General features: G+C 43.8%; 1 protein-coding gene across 1 annotated transcript in view; it reads right to left on the bottom strand.

Annotated features, from left to right (window-relative positions):
* The window catches only part of LOC139303706 (serine-rich coiled-coil domain-containing protein 2-like), a 20,700-nt gene extending 11,217 nt beyond the window's left edge, over positions 1–9,483 (bottom strand). The window contains exons 1-9 of the mRNA XM_070927538.1: positions 8,157–9,483; positions 7,836–7,994; positions 7,573–7,749; positions 7,406–7,479; positions 6,475–6,648; positions 1,996–2,086; positions 1,507–1,591; positions 908–1,003; positions 460–574 (exon numbers count right to left, since the gene is read on the bottom strand). Of these exons, the coding sequence (XP_070783639.1) occupies positions 460–574; positions 908–1,003; positions 1,507–1,591; positions 1,996–2,086; positions 6,475–6,648; positions 7,406–7,479; positions 7,573–7,749; positions 7,836–7,994; positions 8,157–9,483 (2,298 nt within the window). The remainder of the gene's footprint in view (positions 1–459; positions 575–907; positions 1,004–1,506; positions 1,592–1,995; positions 2,087–6,474; positions 6,649–7,405; positions 7,480–7,572; positions 7,750–7,835; positions 7,995–8,156) is intronic.
* Positions 9,484–22,680: the final 13,197 nt, after the last annotated feature.

Raw genomic sequence — 22,680 nt, 5'->3', positions numbered from 1 at the left:
GTCAATGAAGAGACACTTAAGGATGCAAATAGACATGAATTCGCCCCGGGTGATGCAAATTAGGAAAAAGACACGGCTGTGTGAGTCAAAAATGTTTCATTTGGATCCAAAAAGTTGAACTTACCCTCTAAATATTTATGACCCCAGTTTAGACAGACAAGAAGAAAATAACAGAAACTAGAAGAAAACAGCAAAAACACGTTTTCCTTTGAGAAAAGACATCATGTGGATTAATCTGCTGCAGAAAATAGTCCCCAACAAATGCACTATTTCTTCCTGTTGGTTTGATAAAAACTACCGAGAGCAGCTGTTAGAGGAAATTACTTTTTAAACATGAAACTATATTTGTGAGGTTTACGTCTTCAGCAGGAACCAATGGGCTGTGAGCTGAGAGCCACAGACAGGACGTGAGACAGGGCTGAGAGACGGACTGACAGGCATCAGTTCCTCCCCTCTCACCTGAAGCAGTAACCTCTGCAGGTACTCCAGCTGTGATCGGACTGCAGAACAGTCTTCAGCCAGTTCCTCCACATCAAGACCCAAACCAGGAGTACCAGGAGACAGGCAGGGAGACCTGGGGGGGGTGAAGGACAGAGACAGAAGAAGTGATCACATTTACAAATCTGGTAAATGCACCTCAGTCTGTTGCGTTCAGGGACCAGCATGAAATACTGTACATCTGAATGGCTTGTTACAAATTCTAAGATTTTATGACCACCGGCTTCAGGAAACTCAAAACTCCACTGAACAAACTAATTAAAGGAAGAAGGTGACGGTTAACGGAGGTCTGGCTACAATAACAACTGCCAGGGAATAATGACTACAGGTGATCATTTCAGATCACCAGTCCTCATCTGGTGAACTGTGAGCTCTGGTTTCAGAGTGATACTGAAGATGTCTGACTCACCTCGGAGGACAGAGGTCCAGAATGAGGTCACTGTCCCTGGTCGTGTCTGTCCTCTTATTCCCAGGATCCTCAGTTAGCTTGTAGCACTGGAAATCACTGAGGGGAAGGAGCCGAACATGGTGGTTAGTTTCTACTGTAACTACCACTTAAAGCTCAATACACAGGTTTATTTTACTATACGGGAGAGTTCATGAGGACGTGCACCACATGTACTGTTCTGTGGAGTGAGTTCTCCAGTGTAGTGGGTGGTTCTGTAGTGGGCTGTACTAATAAAAAGCTACCTGTTAATATGAGGTGGCAGAATATCCCACAAAATCTATCCCATTGATTGACAAATATATGTCTGTACACATTCATGCTGCCAATGACGAGAGAGTCAGTATGAATATATTGGAAAGATGTGAAGGTCTCCATGTTTTCTGTTAAAACAACGACAATCTGAATATAAATACATATATTTCACTATTTTTGAGCAGTGTTAAAATCAGCCCAAACATGGATCTCACTTCAAAGCAGACCATGTAGACTCAGTTCAGCTCTGAAAGTGACTTCCACTCAGAGTACCCCCCCCCCCCCCCCCCCCACCTCACCTCTCATACCTTTCATTGTCATTGTGGACGTCCTGCGTTCCCCAGCAGAGCTGTCTCATCCTCCACTGAGCCATGTGAGAGATCCCATCTCCATCTGCAGGTTCAGACCAGCAGCAGGATGAAGGGGGGGGTTATTACAGATAAAGAAGAGTTTATTTGGAGGATAAAATATAATGATAATATCCTGTGTGCATTTTAAAACAGCACATATCAATACGTTTTTTATTAGAGGAAACTTTTCACAGATTAAAGCTGAACTGTTTTAACTGACCAGTTAGCTAACTGGAACACATCTGTTTCAGCAGCTAAACCAAACTGCCTTTGCTCCTAAACTGGACCATTAGCTTCAATGAACTATATTGTTTAAGCTCATAAATCGAATCTGAAATCGAACTGTTGAGGTAATCCAAACTGCTGTAGCTGCTAATATCTGGAAGAGAAGTTGTCATTGGGCATGAGTCATTTTGCCTAACTGACAATCAGAGGAAACTATAATACCGCTGTGCAGTGAGGCATCTTCTGGTAAGTCTGCATCCAGCATGAGGTCATCATCATCCAGATCACAAGAGTCCAGGTTGTTCAAGACGTCCTGAAAGAGTCGAAGAGGGAGACAAACACGGTCTTTAATTTGCTGTATTATATTTCATTTGCTATGTTTATGATGTACAGGTAAATGTCGTATGTCAGAGATCATTGTGGACACGACTCGGCTTTTATCAGCTGCTGTCCAAATGAAGCTGTGTTTATTTTGTGTTTTTAGCTTTGAGCTAGTTACCACTTTTTGCTGTCAGTTCAAACTCACTCGTTCCACATTGACAGGTAATTACAAGCTAATGCTAACACGTAGATAAATACAGAATAACAGCAGACCTGAGAGCTGCTTTGAGTGTGAGAACATGGAGATGTTGTCAGAAAAGTTAAAGGTTAAAAGGTTTCTCTCCAACTCATAAATCAAAAGCAAACTTCACCTCAAAGAAGAGACAGAAGTCTTTCAAAACGACAGAAGACAAAGAAGAAAGTGAGTTTGACTTCACACACAGAGAGTTTGTTTCGTCGTTTGCTGCCTGGAGAAGCTTAGTCACACCACAGTGACCTGAGAGGAAACCAAACGTTCACCCTGAATAGCTGCTGCATTTACACACACACACACCTGCAGTAGTCAGCCTGTCCCTGGTGGCTGAGAGCAGTCATCCACAGCAACACATTACCTCCTAATCTCCTCTTTTTGCTCTCCTCCTCCTCCTCCTCGTCTCTCCCGTCATCTTCTTTCTCTCCTTCTTTCCTCTCATCTCCTCTTCTCTTCCTCTCCTTTCCGATCACCTGACTTCTTCCCTCTTTTCCTTTCCTCCAGTTAATCACTCTCTCCTCTTCATCTTTCTCCCACCTTCGATCTCTTCGTCCTCTCCCTCCTCATCACTTCTCTTTCCCCTCCTTTGTCTTCCTCTTATCTTTTCTCCTTCCCACCTCCATCTTTCTTCTTGTCCTCTTCTCTGTTAAATCTCTCGCCTTCTTACTCGTCTCCTCCTTTGTCCTCTTTCTTTACTTCTGTCTTTTTCCTCCTTAGTCTCTCTCTCCCTGCCTTCATCCTCCTCCTCCTCGTCTCCTCAGGTCAGATTATATCTGAATGTAAAGCACGAATCTGTCGGCTAACATTATTGGCAGAAGCACAACATTGTAAAGATCAAGCAGCTGTAGAGGAGATACTTGTGGGCAGTGGAGGATGTGTGTTTCCACAGATGCATGCATGTCATTGAATAAGACTTTAATGAATTCAGCTGTCCATTAGTTGGTCTTTGACATTATTAATAAGAAACTGTAATATGTTTTTATTTCATGGACGGCTTTAACACCATCTCCTAACTTCTCCTCCACTTGGACCATTTCTTCGCTCGTCTCACCTCCTGCTCTGATCCTCTCCTTCTCTTTGGTTCTCCTCCCTCTTATCTTTTCTGACCTCCTGAGCTCTTCCTCTCATCTTTCCTCCTCCTCTTCGCTCTAGTCTCTGAACTAATCGATGTTTCAGTCACACGAACACACACACTTCCATCCTCTGGTTCTCCCACTTGACTTGGCAGCTCTGCTCAGACAAACAAAAAGCACCCTCCCCTTCAATAAACACACAAGCAACAAACCAGCAGCTTCCAGCTGATTTCAGGCTGTTTGAGGACCAGCAGTCTGTGTTAACGGCTCAGACTGACAGCCGGTCCTCAGACCAACACTGACCCCTGCTGCTCACTTCAAACATCATTAACAACAACGTGAATCAACAAACTAAAATATGAGGGCCGACATATTAAAACATAAAATATAGTCAAAAGAGGGAGGGAAGACTTCACACATCAGTTCAGAACTCAGATCATTAAGGCCCTGAGCTCATTAGGGTCAACCACTCTTTAAGACCCACAGCTCGTTAGCACACAGGGCACATTAAGACAGAGAGCTCATTAACACCCACTCAACACTATTCAAGTATATCAACTGTACGGAACAGGAGACGGTAATAATGCTGGCTGACACCTGAACCACTAACCTATCATGACTATCGGACAAACTGGTTTGGAACTAAAAGAAAGTTCTCCTGACAGTTGGAGCTCTGCAGCTTGTGATGGACATGAAACTCTTACGGTTGAAACATCAGAACAACAGATGATGTTAGAGGATATCTAGTTCTTGGTTCTAAAAAGTTAAAAACATACAAGAAGCCTGTGGACATAAAAACTGAGGGAGCAGTCAACTACAACTCCCAGGGTGCATTTTGGCAAGAACCATCCAATCACAGAGCTGAAAAGTGTGCTACATGCGGCGCTGATGGCGGGTGGAAGCTGCAGAGAAAACTGATTTTACAATCTGCAGCTTAAATCAACTCACTCTCAAATTCCTGACATTAATTCAGTTACTATGGCGACATGTTCTGCTGTGAACTGCACTGGTTTCTTCTCCATGGCAACGGCAGCAGAGGCTCGTGGGTATTGTAGTATTTAAATCTGTCCACAAAACTGATTTCTATATATTTCAATTATGAGTTACGACTGTTACATTATGTCCAGTAACAGTGAGGATATCGTTTAAAGAAATATTTAATATGGGAATACACAACAAGAAAGACCAGCAGCAACTTTATAATAGGATCTGAAAATACAGACAGCATGCTCCTTCAGACGTATTATTATTCTATTTTACTTGTTTAGCCAGGAAGGTCCCATTCAGATAAAGAGGGGAAGAGAAGCATACAGGCCACAGCAGCATTATCCAGAACACGTTCCACCTCTAGTCCAGGGTTACAGAACAACATGTTTCCTGCAGGGCAGCTTGTGAAACACCTTCAAATGTCTTCAGATATGTATTTATATATTATAAAGTATTTAAATATTAATACAATTTACATCCTGTTTATATAGATTTAAAATGAATTCTCTTGAGACACTTTATCATCAAGTCATCTGATTAAAGAGGAACATTATTGACAGGTATGAACTTGACATGACACCTTCATTCACCTCAACACACACCTCGTACTGTAAACGCTGACTGCTTTGCAGTGGAGGCTGTAATTCCTACAGCAGACACAAGAGGGAGCCAGAGCATTTCATTCAGACTGCAACTGTCCTGATAATGAAACCTGATGCAGACGACTGATCTCACTGAGAAGCTCATGATTTAAAGATGGACGACCTCCGAGAACAGAAACGCTGTGACCTTTAAACATTTAGATGTTTAAATAACTTAAAGCTTTTCTGTTTTTACCATCTGTTGAGACGCAGATGAATACCGACAGGTGGCAGCTATTGTCACCATGGTGAGTTGGTTTGTTAATGGTTTGGTTGGAAACAGACAGTTCAGTTTCAGTTGTTGACTGAAGGAGGTTTCATTGGAGGTTTCAGAGAGATTAATGAGATTAATTGTGGGTTTTAGGTCCAATTATTATGCTGGGTTCAAGTTGGAGGCAGAACTGTTTTATACTGCTATTTTAAACAAACCAGGAACCAGGATTCAATACCTGGAGCAAAAACTAGATGAAGTTCAAGTGGTGGAAAAGACATTCTGGGCTGCTAGACAACAAGTGTTGCCTTCAGGTGCCACTACGCTGAAACATCAGCTGGTTATGAAAGCAGCAGCTTCGACAGCTACAGAACTGTTCAGAGTTGGAGCGTTTTTGATCTCGAGTTCAGACTAGTTCCAAAAATGTGCAACAAGTGCCAAGTGCAGACGTTCAGCCTCATCAGTGACGGCCTGTTTCTGCCTGTTTGACGCTCAGCTTGTTCTTTTCAGGCTGCTCATTGGAACCAAACCATCTGCTGGTTCCTGGAGCCAGAAACTGGCCTCAAGTAGGACGGAGAGGCAAGACAGAGCTGATGCTGCTGGAATATTAAACTCTCACTTTGTGTGTCCTTCACTTTGTCTCTTTTCTCTTCAGCGGCACAAAAACCAACAAATGCTCATGAACATATTTAGCTGCTCACACTGTGACATCAGCAGCCATCAGTTCAACTACAACAGGTTCAATCACATCTTACTGCTGTGGTCAGGTTACATTACATACAAGCTTATCTAAGGTTTTAAAACAGCTGGATTTTATTATGAATTTAGGAGACAAGGTTATCTTAATTGTTCCTACAAAAAACCTTTTTTGTCTTTGTTTTACTTAATAAAATAACATTGAGATCTCTTGATATAATCAGAAAACATCCATGTTGACTTCTTCTTCCCTGCCTTTGCTGTTACAGCACAAGATAAACAGGACAGGGACTCAAAGAAAGACGCTCCATAGAGCTACGAGAGGTCTGGAGATCCACAGAACTTAACTTTTAAAGTCTTCAGCTTCAACAAACCACAGACATTTATCTATAAAATGATATTTCAGCACTCAATGGTACCTAACACTGTTAAAACTTTATTTTAAATTAATTTAGCTGTTCCTCATCTTTGTTTTTAATTTGACTGATATGACACACACACACACACACACGTAGGCCTTACAATGCTGTTGAGGTCGGAGTCAAAACTCCCGATGTGATGGGTGGTGTTGCTGGTGGTGTTGATGGAGGCGGTCGTGGGAGCGCCCCCCAGTGGCTCCAGGCCTTCCTCGTCCCACATGTAGGTTCCCCCAGACCCACAGCTGTCTGAGGGGGACAGGTCCAGAGATGAACCGCCCTAAAAAGGACATGTCTGATTTCATATTTGAGCATTCGGTCTACGTTCATATAGATGACGGTAGGTGCACACAGAGGGAGTACATGTGATGAACTGGAGATGTTTAGATTACATGGCTCCTTATTCACGCATGTTTTACATTATTTCAGATTATTTCAGACGTACTGAATATAAAAGCAGAAAGGCCGGAGAGTAACTCTGTCTCTGAGATCGTATAGGGACTATTTTCCGTGCAGTTCCAGCTGTGTTGCTGCTGCTGCTTCTGTAGAGAATAAACAGGAGTCAAATGTGACTCCATCTGACTGACTGCTGTCCATTTCTACATATTTTCAAACAAAAGGAGGCTCATAGTGAAACTGCAGGTTTTAATGGACTCAAAGCAGGAATCAGTCAGTGTCTGTTTAGAGCTGCTGGATCATTTAAAAGCTGTTTGGGCGACACAGCACCTGACAGGAGGCTAGAAACTGCTTTCACACCCTGTGGACTACGTGGCTGATGTGTCACTCTGTTCCAACCGTCTGTGGGTGGGGTCAGCTGCAACTACTGCACCTATAAACACTCCACCCATCTACATTTGTACTATTACATCATTCTAATGACATAACATTATGGATGGATGTTATCTTTCACATAAAAGTAGTAGAGAACTGATAGCTGATGTTCTGAATGACAGAGCACTGCCAGGTAGGAGGAAACAGGGAAGCAGGATGAAGTGACCGCCTATCAAACTGTATATTGATCTGCCTCCTCATGGTACCTGGTCATGGTAGTCCGGCTGACTGGACCTCCTCCGACGGGCGAGTCGGGTCAGCCGATGCTCCCCTTGCTCACCTGGAGAGAAACAGAATATTTAAAAAGGTGTTAAATTCTTTCTGAATGTTTCAAGGTGTTTCCTGAACTGTACATTAATTTGATAAAACTCACCACCCAGTCTCATGCTGGCCCAGTCCATACCGTCGTCCAGGAAACACAGTCCTGTTGCCTTGGTAACACCATTGACGGCCACCTTGTCGTCATCAAACCTGGCGCATGATTGGTCGAGCCCCGAGTCGTCTTCATCGTTTTTAGAGGAGAGGAGCAGTATGCCCACCCCTCCGTTTCCTACAGACACAAGGCCAGATGCTGTTGGTTTACAGTTATCATGTACAGGAAACAAGATGAAGTGAACTGGTTCCGTCCTTTCTTACCGAGGTTGTCAAAGTCGTCCATATACTCCTGACTGGTGTCATTTCTATCCAGAGACGAGTTGGAGGACAGGGACATGTCCTCCAGGGTCTCTCCCACAATCGACTCCTCTACCTGGGATACTGGCTCTGCCGACGGCCCCTCGGTCTCTGGGGTACTTTCTGATGTTGAGGGATTAGTCGAGATGAGAAATTAATAATTTGGATGGTTGAAGATGAGAAGTTTGTTAAAAACGAGATGGTATCACAAAGAATATTACAGTGGAGTGAGAGCAGTGCTTCATACTGTTCTGACTAACATCAGGACTGATGAGAACCTCGTACCTGGGCTGTTTTCTGTAGCAGAAGGCGTCTCTACAGAGTTTCTCCGTGCTGTCAGTCCCTGGTTCACTTCCAGGTCACCTTCAGCCTCATTGGCTGGGGTCACTCGGACGGGGCGGGACTGCTTGATGAGTGACCGGCGTGACAGCTTATAGCTGATGCCACTGGGCTTAGAAGTGGGCCCAAGGCTGGGTAGGAGGGGCTTCTTTAAGGCAGAGGGGGGCAGGAGAGAGGGGATGCTGACCCCTCCCCTCCCTGGAACTTTGACTCCTCTGCCTCCTCCCTCAGGAGTCTGGCTGTTAACAGGGGATTTTGCCAAGCTGCCTCTGGGTGGAGCCTGAGCGGAGGAAGCGGTCAGCTCCTTGAGTCCTCGCCCGGCAGCCCTGTTGGTGGAGTAGGAGCGGGTGGCAGTGGGGCACTGAGAGAGGGAGGAGGAGGAGGATGTGGAGGAAGGGGTGAGGGTGGGGGAGGGCTGCTGTCGGACCTGGGTGAGGCTACGTGACCGAAAACGATCGCTTTCAGTCAGTTGGACGGATGGAGTGGACCCGAGGCTGTCACTGGAGTGGGAGCGGCTGGCCGGTGGTTTCTTTTCCAAGGGGGAACCAGATCGAGAACCGGGACCAGAACCTGGCCTTGAACCGCCAGAACGAGCAAAGCTCTGAGGCTGTCTCAGAAAAGCATTGGTTCCGCTCCGAGGTTTGGATCCAGGAAGACCGTTCAGGGTCTGTTTTGTGCCACTGATTAACCCAAATGCAGTTTGGCTCGGTTTGGAACCGTAAGATCCACTTTTAGAGACAGGAAGAGTTCTGGGGCTGGACTGCGGTGATGGTGATGTCACTGGATTGCCCAAACCACGCCCTTTTCCTACAGAATGTGTGACTGGCTTCTTGGCGTCACGCTGCGACATCACTGGTGATCCTTGTTGCCGTTGGGAGTAATACTGATGGATGTTGTTACCGGCGCGATTCGCCCCGACATTCCCGCCCTTTCCTCTTCTCCACTCCCGCTCTCCGTCGGCCCGTCCATCATCCATCGTCCCATTCTCTTTCCTCCATTTCATGGAAAACGAAGTCGGCACTCTGATAAATCCGTTCTGCTTCACGGAAGTGGGCGGTGCAGTTAAACTGCCGTTGACCCCTGCTGGGCCGGGGTGGTGGTAGAACCCGTTGGTGAGGCGGGTGCTGGTAGTGGTGGTGCTGGTGAAGGTGGCAGCCAGACCCGTCTGAGCGCCGTTGGAAGGAATGGCAGATTTGGGCCGCGACCCGAACTTGGGCAGCCTAGAAACCATGGTGGGCATGGTGGAAGGGTCGTCAAGAGGAGGGGCTGACATCAGACCCCGCCCACTTCACCATGGAGACACTGAGCAAGAGGAGCTGGAGAGGAAGGAGACAACACTGACGTGAGGACAAGATTGTTTTGGTCTTCGTTCGGTTATCACATTAGCATACGGGGTATGAGCCGGTAAATTTAATACTTAAGATCTTTTTAAGACTTTTTCTTTAACAAATCTTACAGGATGGCTCCGGGTGACAGGTGACACGAGTAAAGACGATAACAATCAGTCAGCACAGAGGAAGAAAATAAATGTACCCATCAGGAAAATGCAGCAGGTCAGTTCATCAGGTTAAGCATAGCAGTTAGCATCATGTTAGCATCATGTTAGCTTGGTTTTACAGGTGATCAAAACTTTTGATTCTGAAGAAATCAACTGATCCTGACAAAATGCTAAAATGTCAAAATTGAAACCTCATAATTAAATCACTTTAAAGGCCTTCCAGATAGCCAAGATCGTTTGGCCCAACAGCAACCAAAACTGAGATTGCTGAGAAAGCTGGCCCAAGAACTGCTAGGTGGAGAGGATTCTCATCCCAGAAGAGCTCACACCCCAAAGCATGACCAAGTCAGCCATACGGGCCAGAGCTGGCTAACATTTGGCCCTCTCGTGCCAGAAGATAGCCGAACGTGCCGACACTCGGCCACAATCTGCTCTACTTGGCTGGGTCGACCAAAAGATACCAACACTGATATTTGAGATCTTACAAACGTTTGATATGAAGGCCAACAACACATCTTTCAAATAAACAAACGTTTTCATAAAAACATTGTGACCAGAACATATAATGAGCAGGACAGTTTACAGTGTTCAAACAAACATGTTAGTGCTCTCTGGTGGACAATTAAACCATGTAAACCATGTAAACCAGCTCCTAGCCGTGCACCAAAGACGCCATGACCATGTCATCCAATGAATGCAAAAGATGCTACATGCTTACTGTATGTGTTTACTGTGTAACAACAACAAAGGTGCTTCTCTTTGACATTTTGCTAAATGAATAATATATTACATATTTTAGACATTATTGATTAACAGAAAATTCCCGTGTAGACGTCAAAGATGGACCCAGAAATGGCCGTTGAGAGATTTGTAACACGCCTACAAAGCCTCCATAGAAAATGATTTACAGCGCTGAGCCAGTGGAAAAATCCACTGAGAAGCAGCAGCTCTGAAACAAACTGTTAGTGTGATTAACAGCTGAAACACGTGGCACCTGGATCTGCAGCTATAACACTGCCGGCTGAGTTCAGGTATGTGTGTGTGTGTGCTGACACTGAGGTAACACACACACACACACACACACACCACGCCCCTAATCAAAACAATCATCTGTCCCTGCACCTCCACCAGAAAACAACAGATAGTTATCAGACAAATGATGTTTAGCATTGAGACACACCCATCACATCCTGTCACTCACACACACACACACACACACACACACACACACAGGTTAGACAGCATACAAACCCTGAGGCAGGAAATGAATTAAAAAACCCACAAAAACCAGGCAGGCCTGTTTCAGGTCCACGGGGCCGTGAGAGAGCTTCATACTAAAAAGACAGATTTAAATAAATTCTACAATGTGTTAAACACCACACACTCATATACTGTATATAACAGCAACTAAAGATTATTCTCATTATCGATCAGTCAAATCAAACAATTATTTTACCCAATAAATTGATTCATCTCTTTATATTTAAAATGTCAAAAATCAATCATATTCAAACTGCTTGTCTTGTCCGACCAACTGTCCAAAACCCAAAGATATGAAATTAAAAGTGAGACAAAAGAAAAGGGCACCTCTTCAGCCCTAACCTGTAACCCCAGACTAACTCCAACTCTAACCTGAGTCCTGATGATGATGATGATGATGATTAAAGGAGAGAGGTGTGCACACGCAAAACCAGTCTGCAGGCTGAACTTGTGCACAGTGGTGCTTTGAGCTAAATGCTAATGTCAGCATGCTAACATTTGCTAATTAGCACTAAACACAAAGTACAGCTGAGGCTAATAACAATAATAATAATAATAAATTTGATTTGAAGCGTCTTTCACATAACCTGAGGACACTTTACATAAAAAGGAACCAGCTAAAATCTACATTAATAGAAAGCTTGTTATAAAGTCTTTGAGACTAAATTATTATTTAATTAAAAAAACATCGGAGAGACGAATCGAATTTCTTTCCATCTTATCATCATCTCATCTTCTCGAGCCCTGCAGTCGCAGCACATGCTGATGCTGAAAGAACAAAATAAAAACACAACATAAGCCTCCTCAGTCATTTGTCCGCCCAAGGCCACCATATTGTGAACTAAACGGAGCATCACAAGCTTTTCTGGACGCTTTCTTCAAACAGCTGATGTGTTTGTCTCAAACTGGGGAAAGTGAGGCGTGACAGCAGGGAAACTTGTGATTTCAACGTGAGAGAAAGTGAAAGGTCGAGACATCATCGCTGGATGAAACGATCATCTGAGGGTCACGGATTACAGAAAACAAATCTGCTACACATAGAACTGCACACCTTTGACTGGTGAAGAATATTGTTAGATAACCTACTGGGACGGCAGCATAACTCCTGATCTCAGAATGTTACATCTGTTTGAACATTTTCCATCACATTGACCTTAAAGAGGAAGATAAACCAATAAAGTGTTGCTGCTTTCAGCTGACTCACGACTTCCCCACCGCTGTGTCACAGTCACAGGCCGACGAGCAGAAGCATTAAGACTCACCACAACCCAGAACCTCCGTCGGCATCCGTCATCTCTACCAGACACAAGCTGAGACTGGGACTTAAAGGGCGACCCTCCCTGCAGACCAGCAAAGCAAAGAACGACCCAGTGATGGTTTCACAGCTGGTCTGTTTCACACAGTCTCAAAACTGCAAACTCTTGTATTGGACCAAGTCACTTAACTGTCAGCTGTTACAGTTTAGTGACCGCTAGCTGACTACTACTTACTACTACTCTTACCGATACTGCTTATTGATCCGGTACTTTAACAGTTATCAGTTCTGTTTGTTATGAACGCACTCATATTTATAACTCAACAATCAGCTGGGTAATGGCATTGTGTGTGTGTGTGTGTGTGTGTGTGTGTGTGTGTGTGTGTGTGTGTGTGGCTGCACTGCAGCAGAAACACTGCTGTGATACCAAGGACACACAGGAGGAATGAAGACTGATGAACGAGGTCACGACAGGATGATAATGAGATTCTCTCTACATCTGTGTCCACCGTCCACTCAGACAAAGTGGAGACACTTTACTCTCTTTTTGTCTTTCTTCTTCTTCTTTCTCTCTCTCGCTCTCTTTCTTCTTCTTCTGTGTTATTGCCTCTCTGTCCAGACAAATGGTAAAACAAAAAAACATCCAGTGATCAGAGACATTTAATATTTCTGTTGTTTTTCTTGTTTTGTTAAAATACAGAAAGCATCATTAAATCATGTGTGCATGCTTTTAGAGCTGCAACAATTACTCGATTAATCGATTATTCAATCGAAAGAAAATGAGTATTATGATGATCGAAAAATCGTTTCAGTCATTTTTCAAGCAAAAACGTAAAACGTTTGCTGGTTCCAGCTTCTTAAATGTGAGGATTTGCTGCTTTTCTTTGTTGTTTATGACAGTAAATGAAGAGTCTTTGGGTTTTGGACCGCTGGTTGGACAAAAGAAGCAATTTGAAGGCGTCACATTTCATGGACTAAAAGATTCACGATTAATCGGCATATTAATCGATAATAAAAATAATTGTTAGTTGCAGCCCTACATGCATCGTATATGCCTGCTTTTACATGCATAGTTTGTACATATTCTTATTAATGTCCATGTGTCTTTCAGCCATATAAACATACAGCCCTGCCCACAAGAAGAGACTTCCTCTTTGAAGTACTGAAGGAAGCAATATGTTTATAACTGACTTCCAGATGAGGCATTCATCATCAAGCAGAAGCAGAGAGCGGGTCAAAGACTCATGTTAGATAAGTCTCTGAACACACATGACCCGATGTTTACGGTGTTTACAGTGTTTAAGGGTAAAGGTCTTTTCCTATTTGAACTTGTGAGGTGGAGGAACGGGGTCACTGCATGTGGACACTGACGGGGGAGTTCAAGTTACGTAACCTCTTAAATATAAAGTAGCTGCTGTGCACGCAGTTCACGCTGAGCCACTGGACTCATTTCAAGTTTCATACCAACTGCAGGGAAAATTGCAGTCAAATACTTAATATTTCTCAAAGGTTGATAAATTCCATTATTTGGGTCCTTTTAAAGTTTTTCTCTTTAAGATAAAACTTCACTGCGCTGTAGGATCCTCAGAACCGGCAGTGTAATTTCTCTGTACCGTTTCCTGGTTTCCCCGCAGGATCTTTAAAGCGTCATGTGTCAGCCACAATCCAATTTGAGTTTATTGCTGTTGGCTGATGCACAAGAGAGACTTCTACTGCAAAATCATTGTGCTAGGTGTGTGTGTGTCGTACAGTCAGCTGAGCCTGAACGTGGCTAACTTCCTGAAGCGCTCCGTCTTTGGCTGCGAGCCACTGAGTCCATTTGAACTGATGGATGACAACCTGTCAGGTGTAAACTGTTCATTTGTTTAATGGATAAGAAAACGCTAAACTGTCATTAGTGAGGTGACATGCAGCATTTCACTGACTGAAGACAGTCTGGATGGGAATGAAATCAAAAGCTGCGACCAATGAAACAACAGATACTCACTAGAGCACCAAATAAGGATTCATCCGCCGCTGAAAATAGTCCCCAACAAACACACCATTTCCTCCTGTTAATAATGTTTAGCGTGTTAGCATGCTAACAATCAGCTAACTAGCAGTAAACAGAGTCCAGCTGAGGCTGATGAACGTCATCAGTTCTGCAGGTATTTGGTCATAAACCAAAGTACTGGACACATGAACATGTTGCCCCGATGATGGCGCTGGATCAAGATTCAAACTCCTACTTTCAAAGACGTAACTTTGTTCATAATCAGACGGGCATTATAAATACAATATGTTGGTGTCAATATCAGGAATGAGAAACGTCTACGCCCACAGTTTTAAAACAGGAGTCTGGAGCTTCTCTGGACTCAGGAACTCCCTGCAGATCAAGAGCCAGTGTTGCTTACGTGCTTCCTGACCTTGACCGCTGTGTTATCGACAGAACCGTATCAATAAAGGATCCAATGATGAGCTCAGACTGACTGTACCGTGCTTACAAGTCACTTTCACTAATGGAGTTCACAGCAGAGCAGCCAGGAAACTGAGCTGCAGAGCGTCACCTGACTACACAACATACTACACATATATATATATATATATATATATATATAGCAGTTAGCTGGCTGCAGGCGAGTGCACCAGATGTTTAGATGTTTTCACCAGAGGCAGAGGTTATTCATTAGCTCTGGTTTGTACTCGAAGGCAGGCTGATGTGACTGATGGACTGACAGACTGAGTGGGAGACATGGAGGCATATCAGTATGGCTGCCTGCCAGCAGCTATATTTAGCTCTGCACCTTCAGCAGAGACAGAACTGGATCTGATCCCAACTTTAAAGGAAAGAAAATCCACTTTAAAACATGTCAACACAGACTGGAGACCTCCATCTGACCTTGTTTCCACGAGTCGCGTACCGTTAGGGTTGGGCCATACTAGTTAACATTTATTCTTATACTCAAGGTTCACTTACTACTCATTTTCTGGAGGTGAATATGGCCGTGGGTTACAGTCGAAAGCTCCGGAAAAGAATAGAAGGTGAGTTTAGAATATTTTATCAAAGATCATAAAAAATATTTCAAGGTGTTCCACTTAATATTTCTTAATCAGGACGTCCTGTATTTGGATCAATAAGAGAGTCAGTAGGCTCCAGACTTTAACCTGTCAGATATATTAAATATATCTTTTCATTTTCAGGTTGTGAACAATCATTAGCTGCCACTAAAACCTAAAAATGAACCTTCTCAGCCAACAGCTGATTACAGAATCTCCAGCATCTCGTTTGTCTTCCTCCTTTTCTCCATCCCTGACCTCCTTCTAACATCCCCCTCCTCATCATCCTCTTCCTTCCATTAGCCTGTTATTATTCCTACATCTTCCTCCTCCTCCTCCTCTACTGTACATCCATTCAGTGGGTGATCGATGTCCTCATGCTCTAGTTCTCTGCTCGCTGAGCTGAGAGGAATCGAGGGCTGCCAGCTAGAAAGCCAGAAAAGGTCAACTGCGTCCATCTGGGTCCTCATATTTTACATCTCACTTGTATTTTATGTGTTTTTATTTATAATGTTTTTATATCGTCATCAATTCTATTCGTAGTAAAATTTAAAAAACTGAAATGACTGACTTGCCCTACGTGTGTTTTCTAAATGACATTTGATCTTTTCAGAGACCTGAAAACATTTTACAGGAGGATTTAATTATACAGCATGTAAAAGAATGCTATCAAATATAATCAGCTGTGTGAATTTGTTTTAAAAAGCAGCTAAAAGCATCTGCAATCATCAGTGTGCAAATACATTGATTCATTTATTGTTATCATCCTTCCATAATGACTTATTTTATCATAAACGGTTTTATTTATTGTAAACATGTTTTATACAAACCAGCTCATAAATGTATTCATTTATGTGTTCACTGCAAATAATCTCCATATGATCAAGTAGTTTTTGTATATAGTCCAGTCCTAAAATAACTCAATACAGACGTTTCACTTTGTGTCGTTGTTTATTTGTCACAGTGTCACTCAGTAAAACAGCTTCAGGACCTGAACTGGAATCAAAAGGGTTCAAGAGTGATAATGATTTTATTTTTGCACAAAACAGGGGGCGCTTGTTAAAGGGTTAACCTGTTTATTCATGTTCTTCACTGGTCTGAACACCACAGAAGAAGAAGAGTGCAGCCCATCCTGCTTTGGTAAAGTGGATCAGATTTGTTATGTAGGCGCACACTATTGAAGACTAAAGATGCCAACGTCACAGCGAGACTCCACGTCCCCTTGGAGCGTTCAGGGTTTATCCTTCAGCAGCGGCCGTCTCGTTGTCACCTGACAGATGCTGTCCTCTCCATGCAGAAACAGCTCCTGGCTCTCAGGTGAGGTCAGGTTTCATTCACACGCTCAGGGTGAGGAGGGGCGGAAAGCTGCCAGAGCAGAACTCACAGATGGACCGGAGACACAGCAGATGGTCAGGACTGACCCCACTGTGTGTGTTAAACTGGACTCCATTAATCTCATCGGTCCCCACGCTGAGGATGGAGGGCGAAGTCACCACACACACACACACACACACACACACACACACACACACACACACACACACACACACACACACAAAGTTTTCTGGCCTGCTCGTCGTCACGTTAGATGAGCTCTCAGCAGCTGAGAATCAAAACGCTCTCAGGACAAAGTTCTGCAGCCGGATCATCTTCCATGATCACTCAATGATAAATGAATCAATAGAAACCTGATCAGCTGGCTGCCGCTCTCAGTTTGAATCACCAACACCACCGAGAGAAGACACTGCGGAGCATCCGGTGACTTTCAGCTACGTCTGCTCTTCCAGCCTGTGAAGTAAACAGCGACTCACAACATGTTGGTGTTGGTGTCTGTCTCTCTGTCTCACTGTCTCTCTGTCTCTCTGTCTGACACCATTAGCTTGTCTACATGTTCTGCTCCTTCTCACAGATAACGTGATCGTTTATCTCTTCTGCGGTTCCTCCTGATGTGTCCTCCTGTGCTGCTCTTTAGAAATGCGACCGTAATCTGAACCCACAACCTCAACTCCAAACAGCAAGGGATTATGGGTAGGAGGAGACGAGAGGCAGAGCAAGCAAAGCAGACCGGACTGATGTTCATCTCCTCATCTGCTGTTACCTGCTGATGAACCTCAGCTGTCACTGCTCCCTTCCTCATCACTCTTCCTCTCCCTCCATCTGTCTCTCCATCATGTCCTTGTTTTCCTCCTCTGAGCCTTTTGAGGTTGCAGTCTCTCCACATGCTGATCACCAGAGGACAGAGATATTCTTGGCAGAGGGCAGAGTAACATCACCTCCTCCTCCTCCTCCTCCTCCTCATCCTCCCTTCATCCCCGAGCGTTTGTTTCCTCCCTCCTTCTGCCATCTTGTTAAAAGTGCGCTATCAGTCCAGAAAGGTATCATTAAAAAAACATCATCCAGTGAAAACCACGTATCTCCGGATGTTTTGAGCTTCTGTTCTGTGAAGTTTAGTTCAATATATTTTAGTTTATGGTTATATTTACTGTTACTGCTGTCTTTGATGATAACATCTATTGTTTATAGAAAAGAAAATTAAATTCCACCTATATCTTATCATTATTGATTTTTTAGTGTCAGCCTCAAAGTATTCGTATGATCTAGTATTGATTGGACTCCAACCTAAAGTTGATTCCTCCTTTCATTAGAGACAGGCTGTAGAGAAGATATCAAACTGTATTAACAGGTTTGGAAATGAGTCAGTTAACATCTTTGATCCAGACCTTCAAGAATGTTCTCCTGCGTCTACATTTAAACACCATCATCATTATAGTTCTGCAGGATTTAAAGAAACTGAAGTGAGAGTCAGTCCTGAGGACACACCTCAGTCAGGACGCCTCCTCGTCAGAATAGAAAAGCCACATTTAGCCGGCGTCTTTTCATTATTTATGGCTGCTGGTCGGATGCTGGGCGTGTTTGGGCGTCTGGCAGACTGAGCGTGTCGTCAGGCCGCGGAGGATATTTGATCCGTGGAGCATGAGCGACAGGTTTCAGACGCTCACTGTTAGCCTAAATATCCAGTCAGACAGAAAAGGAATCAGCCAGCGCACAGCAGACATGTTACTGTACTCTGACAGACGGAGAGGAGCCCGTCACTTTAAGTTATTATAACGTGAGAGATTCTCATCAGAGAGAGCTCACGTCCGCTATCATTGTAAAGGCTGTAACTCTCATATATTTTACATGAAGCACCAAACAAAAGCTCACTAGCTGTACTTTTGTGAATTCTTAATCATCAGTAGCCTTTTATATTGTGTCTTTGGACAACGTCAACAGTCACTATCTAGTATTTCTATTTCTTTAATCAACCTCTGGTTTTATACAACACTGTGAGCAGGACTGCTTCATGGCCAAATATAATGTTTATACAAGTTTTCCATCAGTGTGATGCAGACACATAAGATCCATTGTTGTCTTGAGTAAACAGGAAGTCACATGGACTGGCAGGTAACTCATTGATTGGACAGTTCTGGCGATGTCATCCTGCCTCATCACCACTACATGGACCGACAGAGGAAAGTCTAATTCTACCAAATTATGTTGCATTAATAAATAACCTACGATCACCGTACGATCTGTTCCTGGACCGTTAATGATCGGCACATGGATTCATCAGTACGTTAGTTATTGAACTATTGACGGTCCTGGTTCAGTTGATTAGCCTAACCTGCACCAGAAATCCACTGACAGCTTGACACCAGCCAAACCTAAACGAGTTCGACAGAACGGCACTAAACCACAAGACGAAGACGAGTCAATGGATGCTGATGAACGAACCAACACTGACACCACAGAGATGTTGATCTGTAACAACATTTATATCTGTGGCCTGTCTGAACTCTGGTCTCACCCTCCTCACACACACAGACTATGGCTGAATGAACCAGGACCACGCCTGGATGATCCTCTCCCACAGACAGACAGACAGACAGACAGACAGACAGGTCACTGCTTCACCTCTCAGGAAACAACTCAAACTGCTGATGATGATGATGGTCCTTTACATTTGTGTGGGTCTGTTCTGCTTCAGCATTCCCACAGATAACTGGACAGACTGGTTGACATGTTTCCTGCAGCGTTCCTTCAGTGTTCTCTACACAGCAGGTTTTGGTGTCAGTCCGCCGAATCAAACCAGCTCGCCATCACATCAATGACACACACTGTGGTCCCCAACGAATGCACCGTTTCCTGCTGTCTGTTTGATAGCAACTACAGCTAGTTTGAGGAAATGACTGAGCCTTTTTAAAGATGAAACTATACATTTGTGAGGTGCTTCAGTGGGAACCAATGGGCTGAGAGCCACAGACACCAGACTGATGTTCTAATAAGTTAGATGTTTTCAAAGCACTTGATCACCACGTTTACTGTGACCTTCTCATCTCCAACACTTGAGCTCAGGAGTTACAGCTGAAGGTAGCGCGTGTTGCCTGGGAGCTCTTTAGAGCCCTTTAGTGCTGGTACCCTCCCCCCTCTACCTCCCCCATTGGTTTCATAGCAACTTGGCACAGACAACATCCCTGTTGTGCTGGGAGCTGTGGACCTCCACTCTCTGCAGTACACCCCCACCACCATCATTAATCTGCCACAAAGCAGCTCTTTCTCTCTGCTGCTCTGCACCCAACTCCTGACAAGCAAACTCCCTCCTGCTAATCCAGCAACACTTCATCCAAACAGGCCAGGAGACCTACTTCTGGGGATCCAGCAGCTTCTGCAGCTAATGTGTGACTACCTGGGGGCCAAACAGGGTTTTTATAACAGAGCTTCACATGAAAGCTGGTTAAATCTGGAGAGGGACTGTAGAGTCCCGCTGCAACACCAGCAGGCGGTGGACAAAACACAGTAGAGTTCAGGACAGAAAGGATGGGACTTGGATCAGCTTTATTTTAGTACCGATCCGTTAAAATATGCCCAGATCCACCAGATACCTTAGGATCAGCTCGGGACAGCTCCCCATCCCTCATCCCGGAAACTAGAGCTCAACGATGAGTCAATTAATCATTTTTCAGGCAAAAGAGGGCAAATATTATAACATATAATATATATCCAGTTTCTCAGATGTGAGGAGTTGCTGCTTTCCTTCGTCATATCTGACTGTAAGCTGAATATCTTTGTGTGTTTTGGACTGTTTGTCCAATAAAACGCAGAATTTGGAGACGTCAGCTTAAACTCTGGGAAATTGTAACGGACATTTTTCTCGTATTCTATAGAAAAAACAGTTCATTGAGAAAATAATCGGCAGACTAATTGATCATTAAAATAAATAATATAGTAGCTGCGGTCCTTTACAAATCTCACTGTGACTTTTTCTTCAGGACCTCATGGAATACATTTGTTCCTTCATTCATGACATCCTGGGTGTTTGTTTTGGATTTTGAACGACAGCAAATGAGTGAAATTCCACATTTACAGCCGAACCAAATGAAGCCAACCGGACAAAGAGAGAGAGCAAACAAAGAGTCATAGAGAGGGAGGACGAGAGGAAGGTCGAGAGAGAGAGAGAGAGAGTAAACAGAGGGAGGGGGAGTCAGCTGCTGAGAGAAAAGGAGTGAATCAGCAACAGAGAGAGAGATTCAGTGATGGAGAGAAGGGAAAGTCAGAGGGTTTATGGCATTAAAGCAAAGAGTCAGCAACAGACCAACAGGGAGAGAGAGAGAGAGCGAGAGAGCCTGCAATCATTAGCCAGGAGGCTCACTGATGATTTAAACTGGGCTCATTAAGAAACCACAGAGACTAATGAAGCCTGCGGACACAGGCAGGACACAGCTTCACATCACTGCTTTGTGTCGGCAGCATCACTTTTAATATCGGAGTTTAAACGACACATAATCTAGAGTTCATTAGTACTGGTTTAAAGTGTATGTGTACACTGTAAAATGTCACGCTCACGACACATCAATATGTTTTCAATAACCAAATTTAAGAGATCCTTATCAACAATGTTGTGTTTATGTTAAAAGGAAATGAATATTGCCGATAGATTTACTCAAATATCAAATATCGACTGGTCTCTAAAAGTTCGATTTCTGAGTTCCTGCAGTGGAAACGGGACAAAATCACTAATCTGCTGGTGCCAAACATCAGGTCAAAAACAGGTGAAGTTAGCAGGAAGTTTGCTGTGCTCCTTCCTGTCCCCAACGGGATTAAACCTTTTGATTTTAGTGACTTCCTACAGAAATAAGTGTCCCTGTCACTTACTAACACTTACAAACCCTGATCATTGTTGGAGGACAACATGTTAACTGTTGTTTGGGGAAGAGAGCCGGGAGAAATTTGGGATTTGCCAGAAACAGAAGACTGCAGAGTTAATCTGCACTTTGTGCATAAATGATTCATCAAATGGGAGTTTTTGTTCTGTGAGAACAGTCTGGAAGAATACATTTTTCATCAGCTGGACCCATACTCGTCGACTGCGCCCCCCTCTGCATCGTCACCATGTGTGCTACCATGGGGGGACTGTCCCAGGGCTGATACAGTCTACTGCTGTCAGAGAGAACGCTGCTGGTGGAACCAAACAACTAGAGAACCAGCAGAACCAACAACTACAGGATAGACCAGAAGAGAGCACCACAGAACAAGAGATATAGAGGACAGAACCTGCAGAACAAAACAACTAGACAACACAAGCCGTGGAACCACAGGACAACAGGACAGAACCAAACAACTAGAGCACATAACCTGCAGAACCAAATCAAAATTGAATTAGAGAGCAGACTGAATGAAACCAAATGGATCTGAAGTTTGGAACCAACGGTGCTCCGCCGGACACAACCTGCAGGGACCGCTGGTGAGAAACCACCGTGGGAAACACATGGAAGTCAAGAATGGAAATAACGCAGGTTAAAGATGTGAGAAATGTGGACGGTCATGCACTGAAACGCTCCCTAACTTCACTCCAACAGTCTTCTTGTGTTCCTGACATGAAGACACACCACAGCTGGTTCAGTGGACACACAATACAACAAGACTAGAAGTCAGTAGAACAGCTATGCTGCTCACTAACTGGAACGGCCAGATTCCCAGTTACAGTTATATGGTACCAGTCTTTGACCACTAGGCCACCTCAGCACCTCAATAGATCATTTGTCGAACATTTCTTTATTTAAATCCTTTTTAATATTCTTAATTTAAATAACTGAAACAAGTCATCAGTCATGACCCTTTATTTATTAAACACATATTTCTGTAAGATAATATTTGCCCTCATTTTTGGCCAACAAGTGTTGAATATTTGATGATAGTACATTTGTACGTGCTTCATACATTATTTGCACAATGCTGTATTCAACCAGATCACTAAAACAGTGTCAGTGGTGATGATTCATATTTCTGTCTTGATGTATAAATGAGTTTTGTATGAATTTCCCCTCATCTCTACACAGCAGCTGATGTATATAATATTATATCATAGATTTAGAAGAAAGAAG

This window comes from Enoplosus armatus, chromosome 20 (genome assembly GCF_043641665.1).
Source record: "Enoplosus armatus isolate fEnoArm2 chromosome 20, fEnoArm2.hap1, whole genome shotgun sequence".
NCBI classification, from domain to species: Eukaryota; Metazoa; Chordata; class Actinopteri; order Centrarchiformes; family Enoplosidae; genus Enoplosus; species Enoplosus armatus.
This window is presented reverse-complemented; position numbering and strand designations above follow the sequence as displayed.